Raw genomic sequence first — 20,086 nt, forward strand, 5'->3', positions numbered from 1 at the left:
ATCTGTCTCTCCACATACCCAACATTTATCTCTCCATCCATCCATCCATCCATCCATCCATCCATTCAACCACCTATTCAATATTCATCTATCCATCCACCCATCCATCCATCTATATATCCACCCACCTACCCAACATCCATCCACCCATCTGTCCCCCCATGTCTTCCGTCATTCATTGGACATTTACTGACAATCTTTTATGTTCTGGGCACCATGCTAAGTGCTAAGGATATATGAAGAATAAGACACACTTCTGCTCTCCAGAAACTCATGGTCTAAGAAGGAAAAGAATGTCCAATAATAACAAACCCCAGTGATGAGGGCACTAGTTGTGGTTTGACTAAGTGTGGAAGAAGCATGAGCAGGACTGACCTGGTCTCGGGTGTGAGGGCAAGACTTTGGCTGGAGGTGACATCTGAGCTGAGCCTTGGAGGAGGAGAGGTCGCCTCCTTCGAGGGTTGCTATGCTCCTAAGCCTCAGAGCTCTGTGAGTACGAGGGGCCAGTTGCAGTTGGTGCCATACCACAGAGCATCACTTGAGGTATTTCCTGTATATTGGCCTTGTCTTTCCAAGTGGGCATCAGAAGAACTGCATTTAAGATTTCTAACATGTACTCATCAAATAAATATTTTAATTTCATTTAATTTATTTTGAAGAGCCACAGTCAGTGCTGAGCACAACCAAGCAATTGTTCTTACTATCTTTCTGTGAAGTCTGATCCTGTGGGTGGCTGTTCTCCCTCCAGGTCTTTTAAGTGGTGACCATTCTCCTGGTCAGGCCCTGTCCTACCTCTTGGGAGTGACCTATGCTCCTTACTATCAAGGGCTTAGCATTTTAAACTCCCTATGGAAGACTTAGGGTGACAGAGACGGAGATACTAGAGAGGCAGCGTATACTTAGAAACTGCTGTGTGCTGGGTGTGTAACCGATTTCTTCGCCCAATCCTCAACCTTCCTGTGGGGTTGGCAGTGGTTTCTCTTATCCAGATGAGGCCACAGACTTGGGGAGGTAATTGTTTGCTCATGGTATATTGGAGAACTGATCTTTGAGGCCAGGCTGCATTTGAATGCCAGGGTCATGGCGGTGCCTCAGCAGAGGTGCCAAGCACCGAGAGGACACTGACCTCAACCCACACTACTCCCACCAACCCGAGAGGGAAAAGAGACTCCAAAACAACAGACCCCAAAGCAAGCTCTTACGAAGGCTGTGCCTAGGTAGTGGGTGTGGAACCCACCTAAACTCTGCAGAAGTATTGCTATGATTTGGATGTACAGTGTCCCCCAAGGAATGATTTGGTTCCTGTATGGGAGTGTTGAGGTGGTGGCACCTTTAAGGTGTGGGCCCCAGTGGAAGGTGGTAAGGCCTGCAGAAGTGATCAGTGTAGTTCTCTTGAGACCCCAGTTAGTTCCTTCAAGACTGAGTTGTTATAAAAAAGAGCAAGCCTGGTCCCTGAAATTTTCTGGCTTCCCGTCTTAACATTTGATTTCTTCAACATGGGCTCCTACCACTGTGATGCCATCCTCCATGAGGTCCTCACCAGATGGACTTTCAATCTCCAATTGAAAGACTTTCAATCTCTAGTGCTGCGAGCTAAAGAAATCTCCTTCCTTGGTAAAGGACCCAGCCTCAGGTATTTTGTTATAGCAACAAAAAGTGCTAATAAAAGCACCATGGCATTGTGAGTATGTGGTTAGGCTTTGAGCTCAAACCTCAGTCACTTGCTAGCTCTGACATCTTAGGCATGTTGCTTACTACTCCACGCCTCAGTTTACTTATTTTTTCTGCCTTCCTCTTCTATTTAATTCCTTTTGTGAGAATTAAATGAGATATTAATGTAAAAGGCAATGCCTGGTACCATCTGCCAAGTGTGTAAATGGTTTTTCTTACTATCTTTCTTCTTCCCTCTCTCCTTATTCTTCCTTCTTGAGTTGTTGGTGGTGTTTATATGTTAGTTTTATGGAAATAAGCTCTAAGATATCTCTGGTCAGGAAGGGAAATACACATTAAAGACATTGTTTGGGGGCTGGGGATGTGGCTCAAGCAGTAGCACACTCGCCTGGCATGTGTGGGGCGCTGGGTTCGATCCTCAGCACCACATAAAAATAAAATAAAAATGTTGTGTCCACCGAAAACTGAAAAAAAAATTTAAAAAATTCTCTCTCTTAAAAAAAAAAAAAAGACATTGTTTGGAGGTGCCAAGGGGCACATCTGACTGGTCCCCTGCACCAGCCTCCACCTGGGGAGCACATTTCCTGGACCCCCCCACAGATAATTACTTTCAGTGAAGAGGGACTTGCTCTGCAGGGTATGTGCTCGTCATCAGGCAGTTCAATTCTTAAGAAAGTTCTTCCTGATAAGGAGTCAGATTGCAGCCTGTCACATTTTACCTATGGGTCCTTATGCTGCCCTGTGGGGGCAGCAGGACCTTCCTGCTTCTCAGTGAGGTCTCCACTGCTAGTCCTCTGGCTTCCTGAGGCTGGCCCTCCTCCTCTTTTGTGGTTGCTGACCTGATGTGGTTTCTAAAGAACCTCACAGTTCTGTCTACTGTCCTCGGGTTGGTCCCCAGCCCTCTTCAAATAGTGTGCCCAGGGCACGGCACCAACCATGCACAGGGACAGAACTTTCCTGAGACGAAGGGAGGATCACTGTGCTTCAAAGATTCTGCCGTGGCCTTTCCTCCCACCCTCAGCCCTGTCCTTTCCTGAGAGCCTCTGCCAGAGGGTGGGTGATGACTCCCAGGGGCCAGCAGCAAGCCCTGGCTCCTCCTTGTAGGATGGGGTGGATGGGGGTCTGCTGGCCTCAGGCGCATCCATCTCACAGCTCTGCCCCTGGAGGGGAGCCAGGGTGCCCACCACCCCTGCCATCAGGTCAGAGCGAGTGCAGAGTTGGGTGAGCAAGGCTGTGCAATGCTGTGTGTGTGTGTGTGTGTGTGTGTGTGTGTGTGGCGGGGGGCGTTGCGAGAATTTTCTGCCTGATCCAGGAATTCTCCTGGATGGCAGAATTGGTTTCCATAACGACTTTCTGATATAAACACATATTTGATAAAAATAAGTTAACAGCGGAGCTGTGGTGGAGCACAGATTCTCAGAGTGGAGAGAGAGAGAGAGAGAGAGAGAGAGAGAGAGAGAGAGAGAGCGAGCTCCTTGAAGAGCAGCATTCTGTCTTCCTCTCCCTCCCGTCGGCCTCTCTGCCTGGCCACAGACCCACTAAAAGCCCTGTTCACCGCCATCCTGTGCGAGCTCCTTCCCTCCCCAGGGGCGGGACATCCACATCCTCTCCCCCTCCCCGCCTTTCTCCTTAGTTACCTGAAGCGCTACAGTATGTATGGGATAATATGATAAATTCATTTCCAATTCACTGCATTATCCCTTGAATATTTTAATGACTCATTGAATGGAGTAAAAAAAAAAAAGCTATTTCAAATGAACAATTATGCTGCATTAGTCTAAGGACTGATTATATTTAAACACTGCTCACATGGATAACAGGACACGGCGACCTCAGCCTAGGAGAGCTAATTTGGCTCTTATCTCCAAATAATTTTACACCACAAATTACCATGAAAACCTAAAGGGCTTTAAAAACATTCATCAAAAGATAATATTCCACTTTGTAGCAACATTTTATTTAAATCATTTTGAATGGAATCGAAGGCATCCCTGGGGTAGGACAATGACAGCGGCTGGGGACGGTGGTGATAAGGAGATGGTGAGGGGTGCTGCTGGCTTGTGTTCCAAATAAAAGAAGAAGGGGCCACAGCCCCGGCTGTGACAGGCCAGCTGAGGCCTGACCGTCCCCTGCCACCCAGCCCCCCCGGTCATGGCTGTTGTCAGGGACGACCCCAGGGGGCCTGATCCAGCAAGTCACAGGGTGGTCCCCAGAGGCTGAAGGACAAGATGGACTGGCCTCCTCCACCCAGCTGGCCTAGCTCAAGCTGGGCCCTCCAGGCTGGGCCCCGATCCTTCCAGACTTGAAAGACAAAAGGGCCCTGTCTGGAAGTTCAACTTTGCAAAACCTGAGTCCAGTGTTCTAAGGGACTTGGCTAACTCTTCAGTAGCTAGCTATCTGCTGTGGTCAGATCTCAAGGTTGGGGTGTTGGGGGAGAGAGTCCCTACCATTATGTGTCAGGAGCCTGAACACCTGAAAATAGACATCACACCCCTCGCAGTGGTGAAGAAACGGAGGCTTAGAGACTCCCGGCCAGAAGAAAGAGGCAGACCCTGAAGTCCAGGCTCCGGCTCCTCCCACCCCGGGGGGTGGGGGGAACAAACCTGGTTTCTGACCCCAACAGGCAACACTCTCAATGGCCCTGGATCTAAACATGCATGCTCTCAGGGACATAACTGGGCTTTCCAGTTACGTAAAGTGAACCCTCCCCAGGCAGGGCCACGACCCTGAAAAGCCGGGGCTCTTTGGCTCACTTGTGGTCCTGTAAACATCATTTATTCTGTTTGCTATCATTAGTGGGGTTCTGAGTATATATAAAAAAATTACATTCCATAATTATTTATACATATCTAGATTTCTACAGGATTCGCTGCTGGATTGATTAAGAATCAGGCTAACGTACCTCTTGAGGAAGCCTTCCTTCGCTTATATAATTTCCTTTGCTCATCTGTGCCCTGGGGAGTAAGGATTTGTGTCCGTTTTCCAGAGCAGAAGCCACAGTCTCAGAGAAGTCAAGCGACTTGACTGAAATCACTCAGGAGTGGGACCTGTCACTCACACACAAGGATGCTGGCACACACTGACCACATTTCAAGAAAGCAGGGAGCTATCATCATCGCCCTGTTTATTGGGTCCCCCCCACCTTTATCTTATTCACCAAACGCACTTAGAGGTCCTTGAAAAAAAAATCCAACTCCAATTATGGAAAAATTCAACCCTATAGAAAAGTAGACAGAATAATGACCCCTTAGAGGTCCTTTCAATTGGCCCCGGAATTGGTTGCATTTACAGCTGCCAAAGGTTGAGGGCACTGAATGAAAGAGAAACAGGAACTTGCCGGCTCCTTTTCTTTCTTAAAACAAAAAAGATATTCAGGGCAAATTTTAGAATCATTGACGGTTTCTAGGAAGATTTTCTTTTTTGGAAGGAAAAAAAAAAAAGGTACTCTTGTCTCCTTAATTGTTCCTCGTGTTCTTTGTCACCAATCATGACATTCTTTGTGGAAAGTATTAATGCACCATCTTCTTGTGCTCGATATTCCCATTAACAATAAAGAGTCTAATGACAGTCTCTACATGGAAAGCCCTGAGCACTCATCTCAGACACAAACAGAAGGGGAACCAGTCCGTGTTTCTCCTGAAATGAACGGATGCAAATTAATTGATATCTTAATGAAGCTTCCGCATGAGGATTATTAATCAGAGTCGATCAGGACTGAAAAGCAGCTTTGAGGGAAGGCAGGGGACACAGGGCTGGGGTAGCGGCAAGGAGACCTTATCTGTCCAAGGCTCTTCTACTCTGTGGGACAGTTTCCAAGAGAGGCCAGGAAGGACACCAGGCGGTAGACATGAGTCCCTGGTCTGGCTAGTTTTGGGTACTGCCTTCTAGTCCTGTTCCTGAGCCAATGGGAACCCACAGATATAGGAAGTTCCACTCCATGTCTGCCCCTGGGTTCTCATATTACTACCACTGTGCAGGAACAATGCCTTCTTCTATTTTGTGTTTATGACCCAGACCTCTAGAGGTATTTGACTTAGAGCAATGATAATAAAAATTGTATAGGGCTGGCTATGTGTTCTGGGTATTGTCCTAAGCACTTTCTCTAAAATAACTCAGTTAAGCTTCACACCGACAGTGTGAAGTAGAGACTATTACTGTCTCCATTTTACAAGGGAGTATAGTGAAACAGAGAAGTCGAGCAACTAACCTAAGATCACAAAGCTAATAATGGTGGATTTGGGATTTGAACCACAGAAGTTTGGCTTGAGAGTCATTGCTCTTAACCACTACGCTACCTTGAATACTGTTCAATGTATTTATTTGTTGAACTAGTGAACAAAAGTTACCATGCGAATGCCTGGTCCCTACTGCTGGGCATCTCTCTAACTCCTGGTTTTCATCTAAGTTGCCTGTAGGAATAGAAGTTATCCTAACTCTAGTCTACACCCTGCCAGCTTCTCTTTGGGGTGAGCTGGGGGGCTACAGATGTTTTGGGCATGGTCTGGTCCACCATCTAATTAGACTCCATCCCCCAATCTCAAGGCCAGCCCAGATTCCACCAAGTCTGCCTCTGTGGCCTGGGGACTCCCAGGGCTGTTGTCACTCTGCAGGGAGGTCACCACATGCTTTCCTGATGAGACAGTTTGGGGAATGATGGTGGGTGGGGTGTAGTTTCCCCGGGGTTCAAAACACTGACGAGGTGTGCTTTATTTACCCTGGGGGCACTCTCTGGGTAGCTTCTACCTACCAAGCAGTCAGTCAGAGAGCCCTGGGAGGGATCTCGGGGGGGGGGGGGGAAGGGGCTGCAGAGATGATTTTCCCAACTTATGGAGGGAGGCTGGCAGAGATGTGTTGCAACCCCACCCTGCACGTCAGGCATGCGTGGTGTGGAGTCTGGGGCATGCACCCAAGACCCACCTCTGCAGCCCCCCGTTGAAAGCCTGCATCATCCGGCCCTCCAGCCTTTGCTTCCCCATCCATCAGATGGGCAATGCTACTTTACAAAGTGGTGGAGACCCTGGCAAGTTTCAACGTGCTTTTCACTGGAGGATGGGTCCACCACAGGCACTGTTGCCCACAGCCACAGCCTCCCAGCACCCACGCCTCGCCTTCCTCCACACTGCTGGTTCACCCTGGAGGCCGTGTTGGCAGCGAAGGGCCCGGGAAGCCGCAGGTTACCAGCTGCCGGCACACTGAGTGCATGCTATTGAGACCCACTGGGCCGTGGAGAGCACCAGCGCAGAGGAAGTGCTCCCAGATTTGATCAGAGCCCTGGCTTCCTGTGGCCAAGGTCCAGGACCCGGGACCTCAGCGGGTTTGGCTTATAACGTCTTTGTGGCTGGCGGAATTCGGGGGCAGGGGGGCAGGGTCAAGTGGACACAGCCGGGAGGACTGCTGCTTCCTGCTGGGCACCCAGACGAGGGAAAGTGGGTGAAAATGTGACTGAAACCAGAGCCTCCTCCAGCTGGCCCATCGGGAAGTCGAGGGCTGCACCCGGGCAGGTGGCCCTGGTTAAGCTCTGCGGCTTAGCAGTCTTGCCTGACAGCTGCCACCTGTCACCTGCCACCTGCTTTGCCTCTAAACTGAGCTGCTGGGGCTAAGCACATCTGTGGCACAGGCTCCTGTGAGAAACGTGTCCCGAGTGAGGACTGGGGTGAGGGGAGTGCGGGGTGGGAGGGGGGCTTAGGGCTTTGAAGAGAGGCCGTGACATGCTCCCAAGGCCCCTCGGCTCTGAAACCATGCCGTCCGAGGCTGCGTGCGCACTCTAGCCTCAGAATCATGGAGTGGAACCCTCTTGCAGGAAGCCCCGTGCGCCTGAGTGTGCAGGCAGTGAACTTGACCTTTGAAGCGTGTGCTGCTCTCGAGCCACCACCCTTTGCCATCGTCACCAGCATCCAGAAAACAGCAGTGCTCTAGACGGGGAGAGCTTCCCTTTTTGAGTCCTCTGCTCCCCACCATCCCCGCGGCACGGCCCTACCCCAGCTGCCCCCCTGCAGTGTTTCCAGAGAGGAACACCTGGCCAGGGAAGGGCGTTGGGAGGCAGCTGGTCCCTGCCCAAGAAGCTGCTACTGGGGAGTCCTTGAGGGAGCCCTTTGGGCAGCAGTCAGTCTGCCCCCAAGGAGGGCTGCCCCCTGAGCTTCCTAGGAAGCGGCCTGGTTGCGGGGCTGGGGTTGGTTGCCAGGCTAACTGCCCACTCCTGGTCCCCACTCTGGTGTCTTGCTCAGGAGTCAATACTTAGTTATACGGATGCCCCTTCCTCTGTCCTTAGCTGCGGCAGAAAACACAAGCCCTTGTGGTCTGTGGGTTTTTTCTGCATTTTCCAGTGTGCTCTCAGGGGGCCATCTCAGCCATCATCACAATGACCCCATGAAATCAATACCATGACTCCTGCATCACAGACAAAGCCAGGACACCAGACGGGCTCCCAAGGTCACAGAGCTGGTAGTCAGCCGAGACCAAACTGGATCCAAACTTAGGCTTCCTAGCCCTGGGCTCCCACGACCTTACAGGGTTTGAGGACATCACATACTCTTCTCAAAAGCCATCCGCAGGATTCCCAGGCGTAGATTTGTGAACACCATAGGCTACTGTGGCATGCCCCACATGACATGGCCAGGCGCTTGTGAACAAAAGATTTTGTGATTTCATGAGGTTGAGAAATAAATGCATATGATATACAGCTGGTCCTCTGTACCCGTGGGTTCCTTTTCCTCAGATTCAACTGAGAATTGAAAATGTATCTATCTATATTGATCACTATCTGCATACACACACACACACACACGTAATTGAATCCAAACACATCGACTGTTTTCTTGTCATTATTCCTTAAACAATACAGTATAACAGCTACTGGCATAGCATATATGTTGCATCAGGTATTATAAATCATGTAGAAATTATTTAAAGTCTATTGGAGGATTGCATAGGCTCGATGCAAATCCTACACCATTTTATATACAGGACTTGAGCACCTGTAGATTTGGGTACCTATGGTGGGGGGGTCCTGGTACCCCAACCCCCGAGGGCACCAAGGGATGACTGTTGTGTATATGAGGACAATAGAAATTCTAGAAGGCCATCGGGTGAGGAATGGGGTTCATTCCATTTAACCCAGAGTATTAAAGGCTTGCTTGGCAATGGAGCCTCCCCCTCCCCAGAAGCCCCTCAAAAGCCCACCAAATCTGTGTCCCTGAGACCTGCCCTGGAAAGGGCGAGCCAGGCTCCTTCACCATCAGATGGGATGACGAAGAAGGTGTTGTTTGTTTCTGCACAAGAAAGGGTAGTCACCCCGCTTCTCCACGCCCCTTGCCCAGCAGGAGGACCCCCGCACACCCCCCCCCCACTGCCAGGACTGCCAGCTGCATTTCAGGAATCGCACCAGGGCCCCCAGATCCACTGATGTGCTGGCGCCAACCATCGTGTTTCTCAGACGTTTTGTGAGTTGGTTCTTAAATCACTGGTGACTTGAAATTGCCCGTGGTGGGACTACCTAGGCCACAAAAATCAACAAACTCTAGATATCGGGGCTTTCTCCTGCTCTGTGCTGAGAACTCAGTGTCCTGGTGCAGCCCTTGCTGGTCCTTGGACTTCTTTTTAAATCACTGTGAACTTGGGAGAAGCTGACAGCTGAGTGTTCAGGGCCATCTGACATGACCATCCTCACTTGACCTCATCCCCCTCTAAAGGAGAGTCTGCACAGAATGATGGTCTTCCAAACAGGTCCCAAAGTGCCTCTTGGCCTGCTTACCTTGATATCTGTCACCAGCCAATGTCTCCAGTATCTCTTGGTGGGCTCTGACCTGCTGGGAGCATCGGGATCCACCATCATCAAGGTGTACGTTGCACCCTGTAACACACACACCAGAAGGTGATGTAGCACCAGGGCCAGGTTGTTGAGAATCCGGGGGGGGGGGGGCTCCCTTACCCCCATTCCAGCTGACGAGGGCTGGCCAGCCCTTAGCCCTCCTCCCCACTTGGTCCTTGGTCTCATGACATCCCCCTCATTGTGTTTATTCTCAGAGAAATACAGGTTATGAAGTAGACCCCGGAGCCTGTTGGCTTTCCCTTGATGAAGAAATAAGTCCAAGGAGGCCTATTTATAAGGAGGTCCCCAGCATCTTGCAAGAAACAGCGGAACCTCAAGCAGGGCACCCACCCTCCGGGAGCTTCTGGTACCGTTGGAGCAAGTCAACAGACACCTTCATTCCACCCTCCAACCAGCTTCAGCCGCACACCCTCTCTGTCCCCGACAGACACTACTCCAGGTGCCAGGAGGCCAGGGGAGCGAGGATGGTATGCTCCACGCTTCCAGGGAGCTTTTATTCTAAGACACAGATAATAAAAATAAACAGGTAAGAAGGTGTCCAGCTGAGATGAAGGTGAAATTGGGTGGGACAAGTGGAAACGGGCCTCCGGGATGAGGCAGGAGCTGTTCCAGGTATTCGGGTGGGAACAGAAAGAAGGTCACTGCAGCCAGCCGTAGAGGACGACAGGGTGGGGTGGCGGGTGCCAGGGGCCAGGCCCAGCAGGTTTTGGGCTTGGGTCAGAGTGGGAGTCGACTGGAAGTACAGCAGAACCCCAGGAGGGTTCTGGGCAGGGCAACGCTGGGCCTTGATTTTCCTTTTTAGACGTGTGGGCACCTGGAGAGCAGGTGTCATGGGAGCCCACACGGAAGGTGTTTCTAGAAGGAGAAAGGGGCCAGCCCGGCTGAAGGGGGCTGAGACGTAGAGCAGGAGGAGGGCGCGGATGTGACAGCGTGGAGATCACCGTTATGTTGGCGAGACAAGCTTCGCGGAGGAGGAAGGACTGAGGCTCGCAGGAGGCCGAGGTGAGCCGGGAGAGGGAACTTGGGTGTGGGACGGTGGGACGCAGTGGGGCTGGGCCTGGAGAGGAAGGAAGAGCCAGGAGGCTTCTTTACAGCGGCGGATGGTAGTCAGAATGTTTGTAAGCCCAAGGAAATGATCTGCAGGAGAGCAGGTGCCCATGGCAGAGAGGAAGAAGACAGCTGTCGCCAGGCCAAGGCCAGAGGAAGGTGGGAGGGGACAGGAACAGAGCAAAGGGCAGGGCCTGGTCTCTGGGAGGAGCAGGGGGCACGGTTCTGAGGCAACAGAGTTGGAAGGTGTGGTCGGGGCGAGGACGTTTGTCTCTCAATTGCTTCTAGTTTTCAATGAATTAGAGGCAAGGGCATCAGGGAAAGGGTTGTAGGACACTGAGGGATAGAGAAGAAGCATTAAGTAGTCGTTTCAGAAAGTGAGAGAAGGAATACACTACAGGCATGGAGCTGGGCCCCTGGGCAGTCCGGCTCGGCAGGGTCGGGTGCCGTGTGGCTGGTCAGGTGCAGCGTGCACAATGCAGGCGGGATTGAACCTGGGTGGGGGCTTAGACTTGTGAGTGGGGGGGTAGGGGGAGGAGAGGGCAAGGAGATGGATGACCAGCGATTGCTGGCCCTCCTTTTGACCTGGATGGACACCTATGCAACTTCTCTACCTTGTTCCAGGTGCCCAAGTACAGAGGGAACCGCAGGGAGGGAGCCCGGACCTCTGGACCTCAGGAATCCAGAGGGCTGCCCAGGGTTGTCTCTGAGCTTGATCTTGAAGGATGAGCAGGTAAAGGTCAGGATAAGCCCTCTGTCGGCAAAGGGAGTGGCATGGGGATGCCTAGGGGACATCTGGGGAACGGCTAGGACCTGGGGCATCTGGACACCAGGAGTAGAAAGCTGGAGAAGCCGAGCCTGTGGGTTTGGTGTTGGAACACACAGGCAGGTGTCCTTTCAATGGAGTGATGAGGTTGGAGCTCTCTCTAGACTTGGCAAACAGGCACTGGACCTGGGGATGGACAGCCTCCTTCAGAGAGAACTTGTGGAGGGAGAACTGAAGGGGTGGGGAGGGGAAGAGAGTCCGGAGGGAACCCAGGGGAGCCTGGAGTCCTGGGTTCAAGGATGGGGGGGAGGTGGTGTCAATACGGCCGCCATGACAGTTGGGGGTAATGACCCAGAAAGAACATTGGCTGTGACCATTGGGATCACTGGCAGCTTTCCAGAGTCTAGGGATGCAAATGCTGATCGTTGAATGTTAAAATCCAAAAGGACAAGGAGCCACATATTAGATGCCAAAGTAAATTAAATCAGAGAATGTGAAGATAAACCTGAGAAGATTTGTAAGAACTTGGAAGAGAAAGAAAAGGAGAAGAAAATATTAGGATGTGTGTCTGATCTCTGTGGACTCCCCAAAGGAGAAAACTGTATCTTTGATTCAACCCAGAATTTGTTTTAGCTCAAACAATAAACAATAAAAAGAAAAAGAGTATAAATACAGTAGAAGAAGGAATCAAACCATCTATCCTTCCTTTTCCCCAATTTTGTTTTTGCAAATTACATGGTTGTCAATATAAGGAATTCATGAAAAAACTGAAAACAGCTAGAATAATATTCAGTAAAGTCAGCTGTTACCAAATGTACACAAAACCAATGCTTCCTCTATCTTAATAAGTCATAAAACATATATATAAAAAATCCCATTTACAATGTAATTTTGTAATAAAAAATGCAAAAAAAAATCTCAAAATAAGCATGATATAAAGAAAACAAAATGTTACTGGTGAACATAAGAAGAAAAATTGAGTAGATGGAGAGATACGCACTCTGCTTTTATTTTATTTATTTATTTATTTTTTAATTTTAATATTTTTTTTTAATATTTGGCAGACACAACATCTTTGTCTGTATGTGGTGCTGAGGATCGAACCCGGGCTGCACGCATGCCAGGCGAGCGTGCTACCGCTTGAGCCACATCCCCACCCCGCACTCTGCTTTTAAACTGAAATGTTTGGTAAAAGTGTCAATAAAACTTTATTAATTGAACACATTCGCAATCTAAATCCCAAGTTAGATGTTTTGGGAATTTCAGAAATGATTCCAAAGCCCATAATTAAATGCAAAAAAATAAGCAAATAAAAGGAAAAATTGGTAATATTGAAAAAGGTAATACTGAAAAAGATGAGACAGGGAATGGAATTGATTTTATAGGTATTAAAATATATTTTAAAGCTATAATAACTAGAAAAATGTGGCATTGATTGAGGAATAAATAAAAGAAGAAAGAAAAATATTGAGAAAAACTCAAAATTTCAGTATATATATTTAATATATGATAATTACCATTTTATATATGATATTTAATATAAGACAAAGTTATTTCAAGTAAGAGGGAAAGGACAGATTGTTTTATAAATGCCATTGGGACTATTGACTCACTGCACGGAATAACTAAACTTAGGTTTCTGTTTCTTTCAAACCCCAGAAAACTTCCATACTTAAATGTGTACATGAAAAACAATGTTTAAAAACTGGCTTAAAGAACATAATATTGAATTCATTCAAGGGAATACAGTTGGAATTAGATCTTTATATACTAATAGGGGAAATGTCTGTAATATGCTAGTGCATGAAATAAGCAAGTTGCAGAAGAGTGGATATGACATCTCAAATGTGCAGGGAAACTTTACATATATAACTATCTCCCTCTATATATATATTTATAGATATATTTGCATATGCATAGAAAATGTCTGGAAAACTACATACCAAATTGTCAGCAGTAAATGGCATGAAGGAAGAGATTGATATAATCTAACTAGATAGAATTTTGAATCTTGTATATGGAGAAAAAAGCCAAATGAAATTCAAAGACAATAAACTTGGGGTAAATATTTGCAAGATATGTGAAAAAAGTGTTTGGATTCTTAATACATAAGTACTTTTTAAATGAATAAGAAAAAGACCGATGACCCAGTGGAAAAAATAGACAAGCAACATCCAAAGAATTCGTAAAACGAGAAATACCAACGATTGATAAACATACGAGCAAATGTTCAATTTCACTAGTAATGAAGGTCATGCAAATAAAATAAAATTAAATCCTATCTTTGCCTATAAAATTAATATATATTTTAAATGTTTATGTCTGGAATTTTTAAGGACATGGAACCACACGGTGGGTTATGAAAACCCTTTGTGCTCCATGATCTCATTGTCTTTAAAAAGAAGGGAAGATCAAAATCATCTGCCGTGCCCATATATGTCCTCCGTGGGAAGGAGAAAGAACCTCATGAACCTCACGAACCTTACTTTTGCCTTTTCCAGTGTGTCTGCACTATAACACATTGCCTTTATGCTGAGAAGAAAAGATTTATACTTTTAAAAAGGGTACTGTGGGAGATCCCAGAACCCTCATCATTCTGTTCAGACAATGCCCAGGGCACTCCTCCTCATTGGTCCTCATCTCTGATCCATCACGCCCCGCCCCACTGCCCACCTGCAGCTGTCCAACACTGCTGAGTCTCTTCAGTGAGTCAAGAGTGGACTCATGAGTCCTCTGCATGGCCTTCTCTGAGGTGGTCATATCCTGACGTCCATCCTCGATTACTACGGTGGCCTAGATGTGATTTGTCCAAGGGCCCATGTGTTGGAGGGTTGGTCCTCAGTGTGGTGGTGGGACCTTAAAGAGACAGAGCCTGCAGGGAGTCCTTAAGCCCTTGGAAGGGATTAATGTAGTTCTTGTACTTCTCAGCAGACCCCAGTTAGTCCCCAGCTGCTCTCTATCTTCCTGTCTCACCATGCGATTTCTTACTCCCATATGTTCCTGCCATTGTGATGCCATCCACCATGAGGCCCTAACCAAAGCCAAGCACAGGTTAGAGTCATACCCTTGACCCTCCAGAATCATGAGCTAAACAAACCTCTTTTCTATATAATATATCCAGCCTTGGGTATTCTGTTATAGTAACAGGAGAGAGGCTAGTACAATCACCTCACTGCTAAGCAACCTCATAACAGACCTCTTCAAAGACTCAGCAGGAAAGAAAGAGCTAGTGCGCTGATGGTCTTGCAGATCTTCTGTCTTAGTGGACTGAGGAGCTGGGTCCCGCTCATTTCATGACCCTGATTGCCAACAATCAATCTAGCAAATACTGGGCAGGAGTATACGTCAAGGGGTTGTTGTTCACCACAGAAATTGGGAAACAGGTATTCCAGAGCTGGACTGTGGGCTGAGGATGTGGCTCAGTGCCAGAGAGCATGTCTGACAGAGGTAAGGCCCTGGGTTTGAACCGAGCACCACACACATACACACACACACACATACACACACACAGTGCTGGACCTTCGGTCGGCCATATGAAGTCTGACTCAGGATCCCACCCACTCTCTGGAGTGGACAAGCTAAAATAGAGTAGGGAAGAGGGCACTGGCCAGGCTCCCAGAACGTGGAACTTGTTCCTGACCATGGCAGCTCGTCCTGTAGGTACAGCCGAGAGAGAAGGACCCACAGCCAACACTTTCAACAATAGAATTGCTCTGGGGCTTGCCTAGGACACCCGAGGCCCTGGGTCCAACCCCAGTACGACAGAACCACCAAACCAACAATGGCATTGCCCCAGCACATCTCATGCTTGCCACACATGTTCCTGCCCAGGTCAGAGATGGTCAGGAGAGTCACGCACTCCGAGTTAAATGCCAGGCACGCCAGGGATGAATGCTTGTAGCACTGCCACGTGGGGGACTTCAGCTAAGTCCTTCTCCCTCTGGCTTGTTGCTAAAAAACCAAGAGGCAGAGCTTGATGATTCTGACATCTATTTGGTGCATTTAGGACATGAGGTGAAGGTCAGCCTGCGTGTCTGACCCAGCAAGCCCACTTCCAGGGATATGTTCAAAAGAGGCTCGAAGAAAAACTCTGCACTCCTACGTCCAATGCAGCCATGGTCACAGTAGCCAAGACATGGAATAATCCAAATGCCCATCAATGAATGGATGAAGACAAAATAGTATAGTATACATGGATGCTCCTTGAATTACGTGGCTTACGTAGTGATAGAATATACTCAACTTCCAATGGGTCTAAGTCCAAAATGCATTTATTGTGCCTAACCTATCTAATATGGCAGATTAGCCTCGCCTGCCTGAAATGTGTTCAGAACATCGGCATTCACTTATAGTTGGGCATCATGAGAGTATGGTACTGCATATAGCACTAGCCTGGGAAAATCAAGATTCAAAACACAAAGCAAGGTTTCTATTGAATGTACATCACCTTTCATACCCTGGCAAAGTTGAAAAATCAGAAGTCAAGTCTTTATAAGTTGGGGACCACCTGCACATAGAATGGAATACTATTCAGCCTTAAAAAGGAAGGAAATGCTCTAATATGCAACATGGGCAGGCAGACTTGGAGGATATTATGTTGAGTGAAACCAACCAGTCACAGAGGGACAAATGCCATGTGATCCCACTTACAGGTACAGAAAACAGTCAAGCCTGTAGAAGCAGAAAGCAGAACAGGGGTTGCCAGGGATCGCTGGGGTAAAATGGGGACTCGCTATTTCAGTATTTTGAGATGAATACATTCTAAAGATCTGCTGCAACATTGTGTCCGTGGTTAACAATATTATATTGTTACTTAAAAGTCTGTTGAGGATAGATCTTAGTTGTTAAGTTGTTAAGTGTTCTTTGCACAATAAAATAAAATGAAAATGAAAGTGACCATGCTTGCAGGAAGCTGGATAGAACCAAAGCCCTTTCCATGCACGGTGGGAACCGCAGGCTGACGGCGTGCTCTGTTGTCAGGGCTGTGGGCACACCAGCTTCTACCTTGCTCTGGGAATGCATGACTGGGTGATTGACCTTTCAACTCAGCAATCCCATGCCTGTCACTTCCCCACTCACAAATCTCTCCCCACTTATGAAGTGACTTGTATTTAAGGTTCTTCATGCAGCTCTGTCTGTAACAGCAAAAAAGTTAGAAATAACTCAAGTGCCCATCAGTTGGGGATTGGTTAATCAACAATGATACATGCTCACAATGGGAAACTTTACAGCTGCAAAAAACAGCCAGAAGAAAACAACGAAGATCTCTCAGACCTGATGTGAAAAGCTCTTCAGGGTAAATTAAGTGGAAAAAGCAAGGTGCAAAACCACGCATCTAGTTCCTTACTTTTATATAAGAGAGAGAAGATGAGATATTTCTTCCCATTTGCTTATATTTTGCATAAACAAACTATGGAAGGATATATTTTTTTAAATAATTAGTGGACACTGTGGATGGGGCAGCTTTATGGTAAGTGGGATAGATGTGGGAAAGAGGCCTCTGTGTGCTCGTTCCATCGTTTTGAATTTTGAGCCTGTGAGCTATATAACTGCTAAAAATAAACTGAAATTACAACCTAAAGCCGCATGTACAGTAATCTCACAGCATTACCTGGGAGATGTCAGTCTCTGTCTCTTTTCCCCGGATGCTGAGAGGTAAGGAGGGCTGGCTGTGGCAGGGGGCTCAGGGACTCCTCATCCATTTTGAGGGGTATTTGGAGAAGAGCAACTGACCGAGAGCCTGACCACCAAGCAACAGGACAGGAGTGAGGCACCTGGGCCGCGAGAACAGATCACAGTCCTCGGGAACCACAATGCTGACACAGAAGCAGAATTAGGTCTCAACTTGTCCAAATGCCGTTATCATTATTATTATTATTATTATTATTAATATTCCACTGATGGACACTTGGGTTATTTCCACTTTGGGGCTATTATGTGTGATGCTGATGCAATCATTGTGTAGCTGTTGGTTTCGATTCTCTTGGGGAGATACCTAGAATGGAATGGCTGGGTCCGATGGCAAATTATGTGCAACACTTTAAGACATCACCAAACTGTTTTCCAAAGTACTGGCGCCATTTGACCATCTCCCCAGCAGTGCCCGAAGGTTCTGGGCTCTCGGCGTCCTCACCAGCCCTCGTGGCCATCTTGATGGTAGCAATTCTAGAGGTTGCAATGTAGCATCTCATGGTTTTAATTTGCATTTTCCTAGTGATTAGTGATGATGGCATCTTTTCGTGTCCTATTGACTACACACATTTCTTCTTTGGTGAAAAATCTCTATGTCCATCTTTTGCCCATTTTAAAATTGGATCATCTTATTCCCAAAGGAATTTTAGTGAGTGTGTCCCAACTGGGAGTTAGGGGAGACAGGCCGTGGAGTGAGGAGGAGCCAAGGAGAGGGCAAATATTTCTACTGATGGACAGGTGGCCTCCTTGCCCTGGACCTCTACCCCCGTCAGTTGTCCTAGCCACGTTTGCCTCATCCTTGAACCTGTGGCTCTGTCCTCCATCACCATCGATACACAGGGTTGTCGACTGATGTAGCCCACCACGGTGCTGGTTGTTCTCATAGAGAATGTCCCTCTCCAGGACAGCCTGTGCCCCACGCTGCCACTGTGACCCAGGGGAGCAGAAAGAGACACCGACACTGACTCCCGTTGGCCAGTGAGCCTGGTCCTCTGGTCACTGCCCCACCGGCCTCCACAGAGGCAGCTGGGCCTCCTCAGTCTGCCTCCCTTCCTGGTTTTCAGTCAAGCCCCCTTGCCCTTCTCAGCCACTTGTCCCCTGCTACACCCCTCTGCAGGTTCACCCTTCTCTCTGGCCTCTGAGCCAGTCCTCCACACCCGTCCTCTTCCAGACTCTTCCCTTCTTCCCTCTGGAATGGCCGCCGATAACGAGCCTTCTCTCAGCCCCCTCCGGCTCTCCAGAAATTGCTGTCTCCGTGTCCTTGTCTTTTCCGGACTCTGCTCGAGGACCGCCCCCAGCACTCCTTGGCCACCGTGTGTTCTCTTATGCCCACATGCCCAGCGCCAGGAGGTCAGGAGGCTGTCCTTGTTCCCTGTCCCTCAGCTCCTCTGGGGCAGGGCTTTCGGTCCACAGCCTCTTCTGTCTTGGTCGCTGCCACCTGTGCCTCCCTGGATGCTGCTGTGAGGGTCACACACGCTGCCTGCCTCCTGCTCAGTCTTCGTCTCATGCCCAGATCCTGCAGTTGTCCCCGTGGCTTCAACAAACCTGTGGAACACCCCTCGGGCACCACCGCCTCTGCCTCCCGGGCCTCGGCCATTGACTCCAGGGGCCCCTTCCAAGACTGGCCAACCCTGATCAGCTCCGTCTTCAAAACCCACCAGTTCTGGCCACAACCTCCTCTCCAGCCAGCCTACTGGGGACTCGTCCTTGGCCCCAAGGGGACTCTGGACCATTGGCAGCGTCCCCAAAGCCCATCATGTCCCTCTGTTCTTCACGGGTGTCTGAATCCAGAGGAAATTGCCAGAACCCCAGGGAAGAGGAGGGTCAGGGAACGGCTGGTCAAACCACCTCCTTGACGTCGGTGTGACTCGGCGGTGCTCACCAGGGGGAGGGAGGTTGGCTCCACCATACAAGTTTGGTCACCAGTTTCCTTATGGGCCCTCAGTGCCACCAGGCATTGCCTGGGTGAACCTGATCTCCTGTGCTTGGTGACTTTCCAAGATTTCAAAGCATCCAAATCCTTAAGCCGCCAGTCCCCCCGCCCCCCAACTCTCCCCAGTGGACCTTGGATGATAGGTTTCTTCCTTGGGACTTCTCAGAGAATGATGAGGCCATCATCAAGACGGGCTTCAAAGCCAGAGACCCCAAGTGCAGCTGCCCCCTGCCCCTCATCATGTCTGAGAGGCTGCATGGCCCAGGCTCAAGGAGGAGACACCCCTCTACCTGTCCTTCAGACCGCCCCCTCCCGAAGAGAGTCCATCTTCCCGTCCCTCCTCAGCACGACAACATGACCACTTCTCTTCCATGTCTAAAAGGCATGGCTCTGTGTCCTCCTAGCTGTCCCCTGACCCTCCTCTCCTCCTGCTCCATCGGCAAACCCCTCCAAGATGTCGACACACCGTCTCTGTGTCCTTGTTCCCCCTTCTCCTTACCCCTCTCTGCCCCCACGGCTTCCGCTGCAGGCCTCACTGAGGTCGCCCCCTTCACGTCACCGTGTTCTGCGGACACTTTCCCATCTTTGTCATACTTGACGTCCCAGCCACAGCTGGCATGGCCACTGCTGCTGGGCTACCAAGTACCTTCTCCTCCTGGACTTTGACCCCCAGGTCATCTCCCTCCTCAGGCTTGCTCCCCTGGGGCTGAGGCCCAGGCTCTCTTCCCTCCGGAAGAGCTGCGCCTGGCCACCAGGCCTGTGTCCAGAGACCCATGTCACATGTCACCTTGCATGTTTCAAAGTCCCTCCGCTCGCCATGGCCACCCACGCTGTCTGCTTTCCCAGTTTCCTGTTCTGTGAACAAAGGCACCCTCCATCTGGTCTTGCAAGTTGGAAGCCCAGGCGCCGTTTTGGCCCCACCCCTGCAGTCCACCATCAAGCCCTGTCAGTCCCCAGGGCCACCACGCCAGCCCCCGGGGCCACCACGCCAGCTCAGTCCGCCATCATCTTCTACCTGCCCTCCCGGATGGCTTCCTAACTGTCTCTCCACATTCACTTTGACCTTGATCCTAATTTTCTGAAACACAAATAAGATCTTTGTCTCCTGCTTCAAACTCTCCAGGGCCTCCCCTCCCACCCGGCCGTTTGA

General features: G+C 49.2%; 1 protein-coding gene across 1 annotated transcript in view; it reads right to left on the reverse strand.

Annotated features, from left to right (window-relative positions):
- The window catches only part of Pebp4 (phosphatidylethanolamine binding protein 4), a 194,687-nt gene that overhangs the window by 80,640 nt on the left and 93,961 nt on the right, over positions 1-20,086 (reverse strand). The window contains exon 5 of the mRNA XM_058580428.1: positions 9,422-9,520. Within this exon, the coding sequence (XP_058436411.1) occupies positions 9,422-9,520 (99 nt within the window). The remainder of the gene's footprint in view (positions 1-9,421; positions 9,521-20,086) is intronic.

The sequence above is a fragment of the Marmota monax genome, unplaced genomic scaffold, assembly GCF_021218885.2.
Source record: "Marmota monax isolate L192 unplaced genomic scaffold, Marmota_monax_Labrador192_F-V1.1 WCK01_AAM20220418_F8-fsc00040, whole genome shotgun sequence".
NCBI classification, from domain to species: domain Eukaryota; kingdom Metazoa; phylum Chordata; class Mammalia; order Rodentia; family Sciuridae; genus Marmota; species Marmota monax.